The sequence below is a fragment of the Coregonus clupeaformis genome, chromosome 30 (genome assembly GCF_020615455.1).
Source record: "Coregonus clupeaformis isolate EN_2021a chromosome 30, ASM2061545v1, whole genome shotgun sequence".
Classification (NCBI taxonomy): Eukaryota; Metazoa; Chordata; class Actinopteri; order Salmoniformes; family Salmonidae; genus Coregonus; species Coregonus clupeaformis.
The window spans coordinates 34,234,984-34,253,854 of NC_059221.1; the positions used below are offsets into that span (position 1 = coordinate 34,234,984).

An 18,871-nucleotide genomic window follows, 5' to 3' on the forward strand; every position below is an offset into this window, starting at 1 on the left:
TTGATACCATTTGAAAGGAAACACCTTGAAGTTTGTGGAAAGGTGAAATTAATGTAGGAGAATATAACACATTAGATCTGGAAAAAGATAATACAAACAAAAAAAACAGGCGTTTTCTATTTATTTTTTTGTTCCATCGTCTTTGAAATGAAAGAGAAAGGCCACAATATAATATTGCAGTTTAGGCACAATTTAGATTTTGGCCACTAGGTGGAAGCAGTGTGTGTGCAAAGTTTCAGATTGATCCAGTGAAGCGTTGCGATACTGGACTATTTTGTATCAAGAATGCCCAAATGTGCCAAATTGGTCAATTGATACATTTTCAAGTACATAACTATAGAGCACATACAAAAATGATATGGTAATACAAAATGTAAGTTTACACACTCCCAGGAATGTCATACATGATGGATCATTAGCTTATACATTAACTTTCACACATCTAGATGGCTGGTTGGGTGGGTGTGGAGCCAGAGACGGCAGGGGTTCAAACTGTAGTACCCAGTTCCTACATTTTTTATCAAACAAAACTATTTTATCTCTGGGACCCTTAGGATGACAAATCAGAGCAATATTACTGAATGTAAGTACATTATTTACCTTCAGAGGTGAATGTATCAAACCAGTTGCCGTGATACGTTTTTTGTTGTTGTGCACTCTCATCAAACAATAGCATGGTATTTTTTCACTGTAATTGCTACTGTAAATTGGACAGTGCAGTTAGATTAACAAGAATTTAAACGTTCTGTCCATATAAGTCTATGTGTCACGATCGTCATGAAAAGTGGACCAAGGCGCAGCGTGATATGCGTACATCTTTTTAATAGTGTACTAGCAACACGAAAACAACAAAACGAAACGTGAAGTCCTCGGTCATGAACACAAACCAACACGGAACAAGATCCCACAAAACACAAGTGCACAACAGGCTGCCTAAGTATGGTTCCCAATCAGAGACAACAAGCAACAGCTGATTCTCGTTGCCTCTGATTGAGAACCACCCCGGCCAACCTAGAAAACACATGAACTAGAAACTGAACATAGAACACAAAACATAGACCCTACACACCCTGGCTCAACATATAAGAGTCCCCAGAGCCAGGGCGTGACACTATGTCCTGGAAAGTTTGCTGTTACTTACAACAGTTATGCTAATCACATTAGCGCATGTTAGCTCAACCATCCCGTATACGGGACACCGATCCCGTAGAGGTTAACAAGTCACATAATAATTTGCATGGAATCACTCTGTGTAGTGGTGTTTAACATGATTTTTGAATCACTACCTCATCTCTATACCCCACACATACAATTATCTGTAAGTTCCCGCAGTCGAGCAGGGAATTCCAAACACAGATTAAACCAAAAAGACCAGGGAAGTTTTCCAATGCCTCGCAAAGAAGGGCAATTATAGGTAGATGGGTAAAAAATATATACAGACATTGAATATACCTTTGAGCATGGTGAAGTTATTAATTACACTTTGGATGGTGTATCAATACATCCAGTCACTACAAAGATACAGGCATCCTTCCTAACTCAGTTGCGGGAGAGGAAGGAAACCGCTCAGGGATTTCACCATGAGGCCAATGGTGACTTTAAAACAGTTACAGAGTTTAATGGCCGTGATAGGAGAAAACTGAGGACGGATCAACAACATTGTAGTTACTCCACAATACTAATGTAATTGACAGAGTGAAAAGAAGGAAGCCTGTACATAATACAAATCTTCCAAAACATGCATCCTGTTTGCAATAAGGCACTAAAGTAAAACTGCAAAAAATGTGGCAAAGAAATTAAATTTATGTTCTGAATACAAAGCGTTATGTTTGGGGCAAACACAACACATCACTCAGTACCACTCTTCATATTTTCAAGCATGGTGGTGGCTGCATCATGCTATGGGCATGCTTGTCATCGGCAAGGACTAGGGAGTCTTTTAGGATAAAAATAAACGGAATAGAGCTCAGCACAGGCAAAATCCTAGAGGAAAACCTGGTTCAGTCTGCTTTCCAACAGAAACTGGGAGACAAATACACCTTTCAGCAGGACAATAATCTAAAACACAGGGCCAAACATTCACTGGAGTTTCTTACCAAGACGACATTGAATGTTCCTGAGTGGGCTAGTTACCGTTTTGACTTAAATCTGTTGAAAATCTATGGCAAGACCTGAAAATGGCTGTCTAGCAATGATCAACAACCAATTTGACAGAGTTTGAATAATTTTTTAAATAATATTGTGCAAATATTGTACAATCCAGGTGTGCAAAGCTCTTAGTGACTTACCCAGAAAGACTCAGCTGTAATCGCTGCCAAAGGTGATTCTAACATGCATTGGCTCGGGGGTATGAATACTTATGTAAATGAGATATTTATGTTTTTCCTTTTCAATAAATCTGTTCACTTATGGGGTATTGTGTGTAGATGGGTGAGAAAAAAATCTATTTTATCAATTTTAAATTCAGGCTGTAACACAAACAAAATGTGTCAAGGGGTATGAATACTTCTGAAGGCACTGTAGATATAGTCACTTGTCACATTGTTATCATTTTCTTGTCTATTTATATAATTTTTCTTTCCTGCTATTGCTCTTAGTTGAAACACACACAGCACAACATTTACTCTTGTGTTGGGCGTGGTTGGTGCACTTAGTCTAAGTATTGTGTGGGTGCATCAACCACACATAATAAAAGACACATACCATACTGTAAATCCTCAGTCACATCAACTGCTGGAAAACCCATGCACACAAACACTTCACAACCCTTTTTATTTTTATTATTATTGTTTGTATTTATTTTTCACACACACACTTTACAACCCCTTTAATTTTTTATTGTATTATTTTTATTTATTTATTACAAGCACTTTTTATTTATTTGTTTAGTTTTTGTTTCTCTCTCTCTCTCTCTCACACACACATTTTGATTTTTCAGATCTATATTTACTTGTGTATTAATTTACTATGTACTTTACTCTAACCAAATTATTTATTTATATGTACACTACCAGTCAACATTTTGGACACACCTACTCATTCAAAGGTTTTTCTTTATTTTTACTATTTTTTACATTGTAGAATAATAGTGAAGACATCAAAACTATGAAATAACACATACTGGAATCATGTAGTAACCAAAAAAGTGTTAAACAAATAAAAATGTATGTTATATTTGAGATTCTTAAAATAGCCACCCTTTGCCTTGATGACAGCTTTGCATACTCTTAGCATTGATGAGTAAAACTATTAATTTAATCAATTTTAGAATAAGGCTGTAACGGTACAAAATGTCAAAGGTGCAGAATACTTTCCGAATGCACTGTGTGTGTGTGTGTGTGTGTATGTATGTATATATACAGTGGGGAGAACAAGTATTTGATACATTTACTTTTTTTTTTTACATTTAAGTCCTTTAAGCAGACGCTCTTATCCAGAGCGACTTACATTTACATTTTAGTCATTTAGCAGACGCTCTTATCCAGCGTCCAGGTTTTCCTACTTACAAAACATGTAGAGGTCTGTAATTTTTATCATAGGTACACTTCAACTGTGAGAGACGGAATCTAAAACAAAAATCCAGAAAATCACATTGTATGATTTGTACCTATGTTGAAGTGTACCAATGATAACAATTACAGACCTCTACATGCTTTGTAAGTAGGAAAACCTGCAAAATCGGCAGTGTATCAAATACTTGTTCTCCCCACTGTATATGTACAGCATGTAGAGGTCTGTAAATTTTTATCATAGGTACACTTTAACTGTGAGAGACGGAATCTAAAACAAAAATCCCGAAAATCACATTGTATGATTTTAAGTAATTAATTTGCATTTTATTGCATGACACAAGTATTTGATACATCAGAAAAGCAGAACTTAATATTTGGTACAGAAACCTTTGTTTGCAATTACAGAGATCATACGTTTCCTGTAGGTCTTGACCAGGTTTGCACACACTGCAGCAGGGATTTTGGCCCACTCCTCCATACAGACCTTCTCCAGATCCTTCAGGTTTCGGGGCTGTCACTGGGCAATACGGACTTTCAGCTCCCTCCAAAGATTTTCTATTGGTTTCAGGTCTGGAGACTGGCTAGGCCACTCCAGGACCTTGAGATGCTTCTTACGGAGCCACTCCTTAGTTGCCCTGGCTGTGTGTTTCGGGTCGTTGTCATGCTGGAAGACCCAGCCACGACCCATCTTCAATGCTCTTACTGAGGGAAGGAGGTTGTTGGCCAAGATCTTGCGATACATGGCCCCATCCATCCTCCCCTCAATACGGTGCAGTCGTCCTGTCCCCTTTGCAGAAAAGCATCCCCAAAGAATGATGTTTCCACCTCCATGCTTCACGGTTGGGATGGTGTTCTTGGGGCATCAGACCACATTACCTTCTCCCATTCCTCCTCTGGATCATCCAGATGGTCATTGGCAAACTTCAGTCGGGCCTGGACATGCGCTGGCTTGAGCAGGGGGACCTTGTCTGCGCTGCAGGATTTTAATCCATGACGGCGTAGTGTGTTACTAATTGTTTTCTTTGAGACTGTGGTCCCAGCTCTCTTCAGGTCATTGACCAGGTCCTGCCGTGTAGTTCTGGGCTGATCCCTCACCTTCCTCATGATCATTGATGCCCCACGAGGTGAGATCTTGCATGGAGCCCCAGACCAAGGGTGATTGACCGTCATCTTGAACTTCTTCCATTTTCTAATAATTGCGCCAACAGTTTTTGCCTTCTCACCAAGCTGTTTGCCTATTGTCCTGTAGCCCATCCCAGCCTTGTGCAGGTCTACAATTTTATCCCTGATGTCCTTACACAGCTCTCTGGTCTTGGCCATTCCATCACGCTCCTTCTTGGTAAAATAGCCCTTACACAGCCTGGAGGTGTGTTGGGTCATTGTCCTGTTGAAAAACAAATGATAGTCCCACTAAGCCCAAACCAGATGGGATGGCGTATCACTGCAGAATGCTGTGGTAGCCATGCTGGTTAAGTGTGCCTTGAATTCTAATTAAATCACATACAGTGTCACCAGCAAAGCACCCCCACACCATAACACCTCCTCCTCAATGCTTTACGGTGGGAAATACACATGCGGAGATCATCCGTTCACCCACACAGCGTCTCACAAAAACACAGCGGTTGGATCAAAAAATCTCAAATTTGGACTCCAGACCAAAGGACAAATTTCCACCGTTCTAATGTCCATTACTTTGGTTTCTTGGCCTAAGCAAGTCTCTTCTTCTAATTGGTGTCCTTTAGTAGTGGTTTCTTAGCAGCAATTCGACCATAAAGGCCTGATTCACACAGTCTCCTCTGAACAGTTGATGTTGAGATGTGTCTGATACTTGAACTCTGTGAACTGTTTATTTGGGCTGCGATTTCTGAAGTTGGTAACTCTAATGAACTTATCCTCTGCAGTAGAGGTAACTCTGGGTCTTCTTTCCTTTGGTGGTCCTCATGAGAGCCAGTTTCATCATAGGGCTTGATGGTTTTTGCGACTGCACTTGAAGAAACGTTCAAAGTTCTTGAAATGTTCCGTATTGACTGACCTTCATGTCTTAAAGTAATGATGGACTGTCGTTTCTCTTTACTTATTTGAGCTGTTCTTGCCATAATATGGACTTGTTTTTTTTTTTCAAATAGGGCTATCTTCTGTATACCCCCCCTACCTTGTCACAACACAACTGATTGGCTCAAATGCATTAAGATGGAAAGAAATTCCACAAATTAACTTTTAAGAAGGCACACCTGTTAATTTAAATGCATTCCAGGTGACTATCTCATGACGTTGGTTGAGAGAATGCCAAGAGCGTGCAAAGCTGTCATCAAGGCAAAGGGTGGATATTTGAAGATTCTCAAATATAAAATATATTTTGATTTGTTTAACACTTTTTTGGTTACTACAAGATTCCATATGTGTTATTTCATAGTTTTGATGTCTTCACTAATATTCTACTATGTATTTTTTTATTTTAAATAAGCGTAAATCCTTGAATGAGTAGTTGTGTCCAAACTTTTGACTGGTAGTGTGTATATACAGTGGGGAGAACAAGTATTTGATACACTGCCGATTTCTCAGGTTTTCCTACTTACAAAGCATGTAGAGGTCTGTCATTTTTATCATAGGTACACTTCAACTGTGAGAGACGGAATCTAAAACAAAAATTCAGAAAATCACATTGTATGATTTTTAAGTAAATAATTTGCATTTTATTGCATGACATAAGTATTTGATACATCAGAAAAGCAGAACTTAATATTTGGTACAGAAACCTTTGTTTGCAATTACAGAGATCATACGTTTCCTGTAGGTCTTGACCAGGTTTGCACACACTGCAGCAGGGATTTTGGCCCACTCCTCCATACAGACCTTCTCCAGATCCTTAAGGTCGCTGGGCAATACGGACTTTCAGCTCCCTCCAAAGATTTTCTATTGGGTTCAGGTCTGGAGACTGGCTAGGCCACTCCAGGACCTTGAGATGCTTCTTACGGAGCCACTCCTTAGTTGCCCTGGCTGTGTGTTTCGGGTTGTTGTCATGCTGGAAGACCCAGCCACGACCCATCTTCAATGCTCTTACTGAGGGAAGGAGGTTGTTGGCCAAGATCTCGCGATACATGGCCCCATCCATCCTCCCCTTAATACGGTGCAGTCGTCCTGTCCCCTTTGCAGAAAAGCATCCCCAAAGAATGATGTTTCCACCTCCATGCTTCACAGTTGGGATGGTGTTCTTGGGGATTAACTCATCCTTCTTCTTCCTCCAAACACGGTGAGTGGAGTTTAGACCAAAAAGCTATATTTTTGTCTCATCAGACCACATGACCTTCTCCCATTCCTCCTCTGGATCATCCAGATGGTCATTGGCAAACTTAAGATGGGCCTGGACATGCGCTGGCTTGAGCAGGGGGACCTTGTGTGCGCTGCAGGAATATTAATCCATGACGGCGTAGTGTGTTACTAATGGTTTTCTTTGAGACTGTGGTCCCAGCTCTCTTCAGGTCATTGACCAGGTCCTGCCGTGTAGTTCTGGGCTGATCCTTCACCTTCCTCATGATCATTGATGCCCCACGAGGTGAGATCTTGCATGGAGCCCCAGACTGAGGATGATTGACCGTCATCTTGAACTTCTTCCATTTTCTAATAATTGTGCCAACAGTTGTTGCCTTCTCACCAAGCTGCTTGCCTATTGTCCTGTAGCCCATCCCAGCCTTGTGCAGGTCTACAATTTTATCCCTGATGTCCTTACACAGCTCTCTGGTCTTGGCCATTGTGGAGAGGTTGGAGTCAGTTTGATTGAGTGTGTGGACAGGTGTCTTTTATAGAGGTAACGAGTTCAAACAGGTGCAGTTAATACAGGTAATGAGTGGAGAACAGGAGGGCTTCTTAAAGAAAAACTAACAGGTCTGTGAGAGCCGGAATTCTTACTGGTTGGTAGGTGATCAAATACTTATGTCATGCAATAAAATGCAAATTAATTACTTAAAAATCATACAATGTGATTTTCTGGATGTTTGTTTTAGATTCCGTCTCTCACAGTTGAAGTGTACCTATGATAATAATTACAGACCTCTACATGCTTTGTAAGTAGGACAACCTGCAAAATCGGCAGTGTATCAAATACTTGTTCTCCCCAGCTCTGAAAAAAATTAAGAGACCACTGAAATGTTTCATCAATCAGCATCTCTACATGTATGACAGCCATTCCGTTCCAGTGTCTCTTGCAATAGGACCAGCTGGATGGCAAAAACATTGCTAATAGTACCTCAAAAGTAATATGAATCAAAAATTAACATTTGACCATGCCAAAAGAGTTGAAAAGGAAAGTTTTGAGTGAGGAAAAGAAGGGTTCAATTCTGGCTTTACTGGCAGAGGGATACAGTGAGCGTCAGGTTGCTTCCATCCTTAAAATTTCAAAGACGGCGGTTCATAAGAACAAGGTCAAACAGCAGACATTGGGGACAACAAATCTACAGACCGGCAGAGGGCGAAAACGACTCTACTGACCGGGATGACCGCCAACTCATTCGAATGTCACTCGACAACCGTAGGATGACATCAAGTGACCTACAAAAAGTATGGCAAACTGCAGCTCGGGTGAAGTGCACGGCGAGGACGGTTCGAAAACAGGCTCCTAGGGGCAGGGCTGAAGTCATGCAAAGCTAGAAAAAAGCCCTTCATCAATGAGAAGCAAAGAAGACCCAGGCTGAGGTTTGCAAAAGACCATAAGGATTGGACTGTAGAGGACTGGAGTAAGGTTCATCTTCTCTGATGAGTCCAATTTTCAGCTTTGCCCAACACGTGGTCGTCTAATGGTTAGACGGAGACCTGGAGAGGCCTACAAGCCACAGTGTCTCGCACCCACTGTGAAATTTGGTGGAGGATCGGTGATGATATGGGGGTGCTTCAGCAAGGCTGGAATCGGGCAGATTTGTCTTTGTGAAGGACGCATGAATCAAGCCACGTACAAGGTTGTCCTGGAAGAAAACTTGCTTCCTTTTGCGCTGACATTGTTCCCCAACTTTGAGGATTGGTTTTTCCAGCAGGACAAGGTGTGGATGGAGGACCACAATATCAATACCCTGTCATTGCCAGCCCAATCTCCAGACCTGAACCCCATTGAAAACTTCTGGAATGTGATCAAGAGGAAGATGGATGGTCACAAGCCATCAAACAAAGCCGAGCTGCTTGAATCTTTGCGCCAGGAGTGGCATAAAGTCACCCAACATCAATGTGAAAGACTGGTGGAGAGCATGCCAAGACGCATGAAAGCTGTGATTGAAAATCAGTGTTATTCCACCAAATATTGATTTCTGAACTCTTCCTAAGTTAAAACATTAGTATTGTGTTGTTTAAAAATGAACATGACCTTATTTTCTTTGCATTATTCGAGGTCTGACAACACTGCATATTTTTTGTTATTTTGACCAGTTGTCATTTTCTGCAAATAAATGCTCTAAATGACAATATTTTTATTTGGAATTTGGGAGAAATGTTGTCAGTAGTTTATAGAATAAAACAAAAATGTTAATTTCACCCAAACACACACCTATAAATAGTAAAACCAGAAAAACTTTTATTTTTGCAGTGGTCTCTTAATTTTTTCCAGAGCTGTATATGAAATGAGATCATTAACTATTCGTTTTTGGAATATCTAGGGCTTGTACTCCTCTACCTTAGGTCTTTTGGACCACAAACCCAGATTTTCTTAACAACACAAAAGGTCAAGACATAATAATACATAAAACATGGTGTCGTTGTGATATAGATACTCATTGTCCTTCAGGTTATAGGGAAATTCTACTTCCATCATTATAACATACAAATGTAAAATAGTGCATGGACTCGGGAGAATGATCATATGGTATAAAAATGACCTTTCACTGAGCCAAATCAAAAAGGGTAACACCCACATTTGTTTAAAACTCAACAAAGGCACAATCCTTAGTGACAATGATTTACATATAGGTGCGGTGTATGCTTCTCCCTCAGATTAATCTTACTATGATGATCAGTTTTATGATAATCTCCAAAGAGCGACCAACCAGTTTCAAGCTGAGGGGAATATGCTTTTGTGTGGGGATTTTAATGCTAGAACAGGTTCTGAACCTGAATGTGTAGACGCTGAGGGTAATAGACATATATTCGGACATCACTCCTTATACCCAAGTCCCATCAATAGTAATATAAATAGCCCTGACCAGGTAGTGAACAAAAATGGAAAGGAGTTAGTGCATCTCAGTCGAGCCTTAGGCCTGTATTTTCTTAATTGCAGGTTTAGAGGGGATTCTTTTGGAAGGTTCACCTAATGCTCAGCTCTTGGGACTAGTGTTTTTGACTATACAATCTCAGACTTGGACCCCTCCTCCATTAGTGCATTCCCTGTCAGACCACAGACACCAAGACTTCTCGACCCAAAGACCACACAAACAGAGCCCTGTACACTGATTAAACTAAATAAAAATGTACAGATGGGCCCCTGACAGCGCAACACACTTCAACACAGCATAGTACTGCCCAGAAATTACAATCTTTATCAATGATTTCCTTTCAAGTACATTCAGCCCCAACCTCCCTGACATAAATTTGGCTGTGAATAGATTACATTAGATCTATCATAAAGCAGCCAGAAAAGCAATTAATACAAAATAAAAAAAGTTATAATTGGAAACCTCAAAATGAGAAATGGTTTGATGCTAAATGTAATCTCATGAGGAAAATATTGAGATCTTTATCAAATAGAAAACATCACCAACCACAGAATAGAGACATTCAGCAACAATATTGTGACACATTGAAAGTATACAAACAAAACCTAAGATGGAAGAAAGACTCCATTGATGGAAACCAGTTCTGGTAGAAATGGAATGGTCTAAATGGAAAACAGAGGAATGACCTAGCCATTCAAAATGACAACATTTGGAAAGATCATTTTGAAAGTCTCTGGATTAATACCATCAGAAGACCTTACTTTAAACCCCAATAATATGCAAGAAAAACTCAGCTCCATAGAACACACATTTAAAAACAACCAGAACCCAATTGACTACCAAATTACACAGGCGGAATGTTCGAAGAAAATGCAAAGCCTTAAACCTGGAAACACAGTGCTCCTGAGCTGCAGGATGCCTTATTAAAACTATTCAACCTGGTTTTGGAGAGTTGCTGCTTCCCTGATATTTGGAACCATGGACTCATAACACTCATATATATATATATACAGTGGGGAAAAAAGTATTTAGTCAGCCACCAATTGTGCAAGTTCTCCCACTTAAAAAGATGAGAGAACCCTGTAATTTTCATCATAGGTACACGTCAACTATGACAGACAAAATGAGGAAAGAAATCCAGAAAATCACATTGTAGGATTTTTAATGAATTTATTTGCAAATTATGGTGGAAAATAAGTATTTGGTGACCTACATACAAGCAAGATTTCTGGCTCTCACAGACCTGTAACTTCTTCTTTAAGAGGCTCCTCTGTCCTCCACTCGTTACCTGTATTAATGGCACCTGTTTGAACTTGTTATCAGTATAAAAGACACCTGTCCACAACCTCAAACAGTCACACTCCAAACTCCACTATGGCCAAGACTAAAGAGCTGTCAAAGGACACCAGAAACAACATTGTAGACCTGCACCAGGCTGGGAAGACTGAATCTGCAATAGGTAAGCAGCTTGGTTTGAAGAAATCAACTGTGGGAGCAATTATTAGGAAATGGAAGACATACAAGACCACTGATAATCTCCCTCGATCTGGGGCTCCACGCAAGATCTCACCCCGTGGGGCCAAAATGATCACAAGAACGGTGAGCACGGGGGGACCTAGTGAATGAACTGCAGAGAGCTGTGACCAAAGTAACAAAGCCTACCATCAGTAACACACTACGCCGCCAGGGACTCAAATCCTGCAGTGCCAGACGTGTCCCCCTGCTTAAGCCAGTACATGTCCAGGCCCGTCTGAAGTTTGCTAGAGTGCATTTGGATGATCCAGAAGAGGATTGGGAGAATGTCATATGGTCAGGTGAAACCAAAATATAACTTTTTGGTAAAAACTCAACTCGTCGTGTTTGGAGGACAAAGAATGCTGAGTTGCATCCAAAGAACACCATACCTACTGTGAAGCATGGGGGTGGAAACATCATGCTTTGGGGCTGTTTTTCTGCAAAGGGACCAGGACGACTGATCCGTGTAAAGGAAAGAATGAATGGGGCCATGTATCGTGAGATTTTGAGAGAAAACCTCCTTCCATCAGCAAGGGCATTGAAGATGAAACGTGGCAGGGTCTTTCAGCATGACAATGATCCCAAACACACCGCCCGGGCAACGAAGGAGTGCCTTCCTAAGAACCATTTCAAGGTCCTGGAGTGGCCTAGCCAGTCTCCAGATCTCAACCCCATAGAAAATCTTTGGAGGGAGTTGAAAGTCCGTGTTGCCCAGCGACAGCCCCAAAACATCACTGCTCTAGAGGAGATCTGCATGGAGGAATGGGCCAAAATACCAGCAACAGTGTGTGAAAACCTTTTGAAGACTTACAGAAAACGTTTGACCTGTGTCATTGCCAACAAAGGGTATATAACAAAGTATTGAGAAACTTTTGTTATTGACCAAATACTTATTTTCCACCATAATTTGCAAATAAATTCATTAAAAATCCTACAATGTGATTTTCTGGATTTTTTTCCTAATTTTGTCTGTCATAGTTGACGTGTACCTATGATGAAAATTACAGGCCTCTCATCTTTTTAAGTGGGAGAACTTGCACAATTGGTGGCTGACTAAATACTTTTTCCCCCCACTGTATATAAAAGAAAGTGACAAATTAGACCCTAATAACTATAGGGGAATATGTGTCACCAGTAACATGGGGAAACTGTTCTGCTGTATTCTCAAGGATCGAGTACAGACCTTCCTCACACAACATAAGGCTCTCAGCTAAAAACTAATTGTCTTTCTACCCAAACACAGAACAGACCACATACATACATTACACACACTCATCAGAAAAGCAGAGGAAAAGTATTTGCGTGTTTTGTTGATTTTAAGAATGCTTTTGATTCCATATGGCATAATGGATTATGTTACAAAACCCTCCAAAGCTGCGTTGGGGGTAAAGTAGACGACATTATAAAATCTATTTACTCGAACAACGCATGTAGTATTAAACTGAACAATAAAAGGACTAATTGATTTGCACAAGGGCGAGGGCTGAGACAAATAAAATAAAATGTTATTTGTCACAAGCGCCGAATACAACAGGTGTAGACCTTACCGTGAAATGCTTACTTCCAAGCCCTTAACCAACAATGCAGTTCAAGAAATAGAGTTAAGAAAATATTTACTAAATAAACTAAAGTTTAAAAAAAGTAAAAAAAATAATGTAAATAGTCCAGGTGGCCATTTGATTAATTGTTCATCAGTCTTATGGCTTGGGGGTAGAAGCTGTTAAGGAGGCTTTTGGACATAGACTTGGCGTTCCGGTACCGCTTGCCGTCCAGTAACAGAGAGAACAGTCTATGACTGTTTTTTGGGCCTTCCTCTGACACCGCCTAGTATATTGGTCCTCCTGGATGGCAGGAAGCTTGGCCCCAGTGATGTACTGGGCCGTACGCACTACCCTCTGTAGCGCCTTATGGTCGGATGCCGAGCAGTTGCCATACCAGGCGGTGATGCAACCGGTCAGGATGCTCTGGATGGTGCAGCTGTATAACCTTTTGAGGATCTCTGGACCCATGCCAAATCTTTTCAATCTCCTGAGGGGGAAAAGGTGTTGTCGTGCCCTCTTCACGACTGTCTTGGTGTGTTTGGACCATGATAGTTTGTTGGTGATGTGGACACCAAGGAACTTGAAACTCTCGACCCGCTCCACTACAGCCCCGTCAATGTGAATGGGGGCGTTTTCAGCCCTCCTTTTCCTGTAGTTCACGATCATCTACTTAGTCTTGCTCACGTTGATGGAGAGGTTGTTGTCCTGGCACCACACTGCCAGGCCTCTGACCTCCTCCCGATAAGCTGTCTCATCGTTGTCAGTGATCAGGCCTACCACTGTTGTGTCATCAGCAAATGTAATGATGGTGTTGGAGTCGTGCTTGGCCACGCATTCGTGGGTGAACTGGTCATCAAGGCAAATGGTGGCTATTTGAAGAATCTCAAATATATTTTGATTTGTTTAACACTTTTTTGGTTACTACATGATTCCACATGTGTTATTTCATAGTTTCACTATTATTCTACAATGTAAAAAATAGTAAAAATAAAGAAAAACCCTTGAATGAGTAGGTGTGTCCAAACTTTTGACTGGTAGTGTATATATATATACAATTATTGTGCAAAATATTAAATAGTGTAATTTTAATAATTGCACTATATAGAAGCAAGGTTTGGGGTCCAACCTGTGATTATGATTATAAGCATTGGGAGAAAAAAAACACAATATAAAAGCTACATACAGAATTCTGCAGAATTACCAAAAATATCAAAAATAAAGTATGAAATAATGCATGCAGAGTGGAACTCGGAAGATTACCTTTAATTGTATTCAAAGCACTGGAAGCCCAAGAGCTGAACCCTAAAAAGAGTCCCCTATGTCAGCTGTTAAAAACACCTAACAACCCTATTATCCGAACGCACAGGGAAATCTATCACATTGTTACAGAAATTAAAACTATTTGACAAATTGGAAAAACTTAACAAAAACTGAATAAACTAAATCGCTATTTGGCCCTCAAAAGAGAATACTAATTGGCAGAATGTCTCTACTCTGTCAGAAATGCAAAACAGAGACAGATCTTGACCAAATACAGGCTCAGCTACCACCAATTGGCTATAGAAAAAGGGAGACACAAAAAAGCATGGCTACCCAAAGAGGCGCGTCTATATGGTCACTGCACGACAGGGGAGGTAGAGACAGATGCGCTTTTTCATCTACTGTGAGAAATACTCCCAAATAAGATAATATTTTTTCAAGCAAATATCTCAATTAATTTCCACAGCTTCTCTGCATTTACTAATGACGTAAAGCTGGGAATTATTCTGGGTGAGGGAGAAACCACAAATATTACTGCCAAATATGTACATCGCATTCGGAAAGAATTCTGACCCCTTGACTTTTTCCACATTCTGTTACGCGTTACAGCCTTATTTTAAAATAGATTACATTTGTTATTTTCTTCATCAATCTACACACAATAACATCTGCTAAATATTTGTATGTGACCAATAACATTTGATTTGATTTGATTTGCTTTGAATACCCCATAATGACAAAGCAAAAACAAGTGTCAGGTTTCCTTCAGACGTGACGCTTGGCATTCAGGCCAAAGATTTCGATCTTGGTTTCATTAGACCAGAGAATCTTGTTTCTCATGGTCTGAGAGTCCTTTAGGTTTGGCAAACTCCAAGTGGGCCTTTTACTGAGGAGTGGTTTCTGTCTGTCCACTCTACCATAAAGGCCTGATTGGTGGAGTGCTGCAGAGATGGTTGTCCTTCTGGAAGGTTCTCCCATCTCCACAGAGGAACTCTGGAGCTCTGTCAGAGTGACCATCGGGTTCTTGTTCACCTCCCTGACCAAGACCCTTCTCCGGGCAGCCACCTCTAGGAAGAGTCTTGCTGGTTCCAACCTTCTTCCATTTTAAGAATGATGGAGGCCACTGTGTTCTTGGGGACTTTCAATGCTGCAGACATTTTTTGGTACCCTTCCCCAGATCTGTGCCTCGACACAATCCTGTCTCGGAGCTCTGCGGACAATTCCTTCGACCTCATGGCTTTGTTTTTGCTCTGACATGCACTGTCAATTGTGGGACCTTATATAGACAGGTGTGTGTCTTTCCAAATCATGTCCAATCAATTGAATTTACCACAGGTGGACTCCAGTCAAGTTGTAGAAACATCTCAAGGATGATCAATGGAAACAGGATGCACCTGAGCTCAATTTCATGTCTCATAGCAAAGGGTTTACTGTATGTAAATAAGGTATTTCTGTTTTTTATTTGTAATAAAACCTGTTTTCGCTTTGTCATTATGGGGTACCGTGTGTAGATTGATGAGGATTTGTATTTATTTAATCAATTTTAGAGCAAGGCTGTAACGTAACGAAATGTTGAAAAAGTCAAGGGGTCTGAATACTTTCCGAATGCACTGTGTATGATTGCCATAGCCTGAGGGACATCCCACGCAATTCAGTATTTACATTGTATATAACTTACAAGTATTACATAGTGGAACCATCATTCATGTACATTTTGTTGTTTATTTATTAGCCATTCTTTATTTTTATAATCTTATTTTTATTTAATTACATTTATCGACCGATGATTACACAATACAACCGCAGTAGTCTTGTACCTGTATACATGATTATATATGCACTATTGTTATTATTACTACAGAAATGAACTGTATTTCACTATCCTCATTGCATTGTACTGTATTTACTGAAATGCTGTTCCACTATACCGCTTTGGCAATATCTACAAATTGTATTTCATGCCATTAAAGCAATTCGAGAGAGAGAGAGAGAGAGAGAGAGAGAGAGAGAGAGAGAGAGAGAGAGAGAGAGAGAGAGAGAGAGAGAGAGAGAGAGAGAGAGAGAGAGAGAGAGAGAGAGAGAGAGAGAGAGAGAGAGAGAGAGAGAGAGAGAGAGAGAGAGAGAGAGAGAGAGAGAGAGAGAGAGGAGAGAGAGAGAGAGAGAGAGAGAGAGAGAGAGAGTGAGAGAGAGAAGGATTATGAAAGCGAGGTGAAATGGAGAGGGAGGGAAAGGAGAGAGAGAAAGAGAGAGGGGGGTTGTGGAAAGGAATGGGAGACTTGATTACTGCAGTGCCAAAACTAATTGAGAAACATTGAGCCAGAGACACCTCTAATTTATTATAATTTTTTCTTCGTTGTAGCAGCTGAATCAGTTGAATAGGTTATCAGTCATGATCAGAGCCAATACATGGTGAGTTTGTAATCTGGTTGAACATCCCTGGGTTGTTTACCTGCAATCACTCGCAGATGGAGCTCCTGTTATTTTCAGGTTGTTTGTCCAAGATTTTTCTTCATAAATCATAATGAGTCATCACATGATCACAGGGCTGTTTTCTTTCAATAGCTTTTGAATACACAGTCAATGTGACAGAACATCACATGAAGCGTTGCCAGTGGGAGGTGTGTTGTCTCCATCCACTCGACTGATGAGAAGGTATCTCTCGCTCTTCACATCTCCATGGTTACTGGAGAAGGTAGGCTCTGTGAGAGAGCAGTCTCAAAACAGGTAGCTGATACACCCATCCTTCAAAGACACACACAGTGCCCTTTCTTGGTGTGTACTGTAGTGTGAACAGCTGTCTGTGTGTCTGATGCTGCCTTGGACTGCTAATCCACTCAGTGGTGATGGCATACACATGACGAGACCTCTTGGCCCAAGCATCTCTCCCAGAACTCTCAATCCGTGTCTTTCCATCCTCTTTTCCTCTCTTGCTTTCCATCCTCTCTCTTTCACCCTCTTTTCACACCCACTCTCTCTCCATCCTCTGTATCTCTCGTGATTCTCCTCTCTCTTCAGCCCAGCATCTCTCCCCCTCTCTCTTCACCTCTCTCTCTCCCTCTCTCTCTCTCTCTCTCTCTCTCTCTCTCTCTCTCTCTCTCTCTCTCTCTCTCTCTCTCTCTCTCTCTCTCTCTCTCTCTCTCTCTCTCTCTCTCTCTCTCTCTCTCTCTACCCCCTTTCTCCCCCTCTTCATCTTTTGTTTGCCTGCTCCTCTCCTGTGTCTGAAGGCTTGTATCTCTGCAGCATTCCTCTGGTAATACAGTGAGCTGAGGTATCTTTAGACTGTCTGTGCTAAGCTCCTCACTGGAACAGGAGCCACAATACAAAACAACCTCTCATGTGCCATGAAAATATGTTTGTGTGTATGTATTTGTCGTGCTGGTGTACAATTAGGATTGTGACACAGTTTAATGTGGTTTAGAAGATAATGTGGTTTAGAAGATACGTGTACAGATTTGTGTTTTAGGACTGTGATGCGCAGTTAAATGTTGTGGTGAAAAAGCTGACTGTCTGTGTGTTATGCAGGTTTACCGTCAGGACTGTGACACGTTTGGTGTGGTGGTAAAGATGCTGATAGCCAAAGACCCCTCCCTGGAGCAGCCCATTCAGTCGTCTCTACAGGAGAACCTCAGGGAGATCGGCCTGCGCTGTGTAGAGGCCATGCAACAGTTCATTGAGGAGTATGACACAAGGGAACCATCACCACAGTGATACGCACACACACCTTTGTCTTAACCTGTGTAAGAGGCCGGCTTGTCTACCAAAACACTGATTGTGTGTATACATGCTGATTGGGTATGTAAACTCGTGAGCTGGTCTGTCCTAGTGTCCTTGGTCAGTCAGGTCAAAGTCACTCCTGGTGCTCAGCCTTCTGGAAGCTCTGTCTTGGCCAGTGATCTGTGACTGCTACTGAAACTCAATAATTTATGATGTTTGTCAACTTTCAATATTGCTCTTGACAATGTGATGGAAGATATATCTGTTGCACTTGTGCTTCCTACCAGTTGTAGTTTATGAATTCCAAGCCCTGTATTATATTGAAATGTTGTCTTTTTATATAAAATTAATTTATGACATGATTAATGTACATACATGAGCAATAACATTTGGATATACTATGTTGATATACAAGGGTGATTTCTTCCAATACAGAATACGTTTCTATTTACACAAAACCTTTGGATGTTCTCGGTGCATTAAAATCTGTTCTTAAAAATGTGGTCTCTCTGGGTTTGATTCAGTCTTGTAATGTCTCATGCTACTGCTCTCTATACTCCCTGATCTACAAATCACCCTGATCTACATAACACCTTGATCAAATCAAATCACATTTTATTGGTCGCATACACATATTTAGCAGATGTTATTGCGGGTGTAGCGAAATGCTTGTGTTCCTAGCTCCAGGAGTGCAGTGATATCAAACAATTCACAACAATTCACACAAATCTAAAAGTAAAAGAATGGAATGAAGAAATATAGAAATATTAGGACGAGCAATGTCGGAGTCCGGAGTATAAAAATATATGTGTGTGTGTGTGTGTGTATATATATATACAGTACCAGTCAAAAGTTTGGACACACCTACTCATTGAAGGGTTTTTCTTTATTTTTACTATTTTCTACATTGTACAGTCGTGGTCAAAAGTTTTGAGAATGACACAAGTATTGGTCTTCACAAAGTTTGCTGCTTCAGTGTTTTTCGATATTTTTGTCAGATGTTACTATGGTATACTGAAGTATAATTACAAGCATTTCATAAGTGTCAAAGGCTTTTATTGACAACTACATTAAGTTTATGCAAAGAGTCAATATTAGCAGTGTTGACCCTTCTATTTCAAGACCTCTGCAATCCACCCTG

General features: G+C 40.7%; 1 protein-coding gene across 1 annotated transcript in view; it reads left to right on the plus strand.

Annotated features, from left to right (window-relative positions):
* The window catches only part of LOC121546436 (periphilin-1-like), a 34,259-nt gene extending 16,261 nt beyond the window's left edge, over positions 1-17,998 (plus strand). Inside the window, exon 6 of the mRNA XM_045209393.1 lies at positions 17,539-17,998. Within this exon, the coding sequence (XP_045065328.1) occupies positions 17,539-17,724 (186 nt within the window). The 3' untranslated portion in view covers positions 17,725-17,998. The remainder of the gene's footprint in view (positions 1-17,538) is intronic.
* Positions 17,999-18,871: the final 873 nt, after the last annotated feature.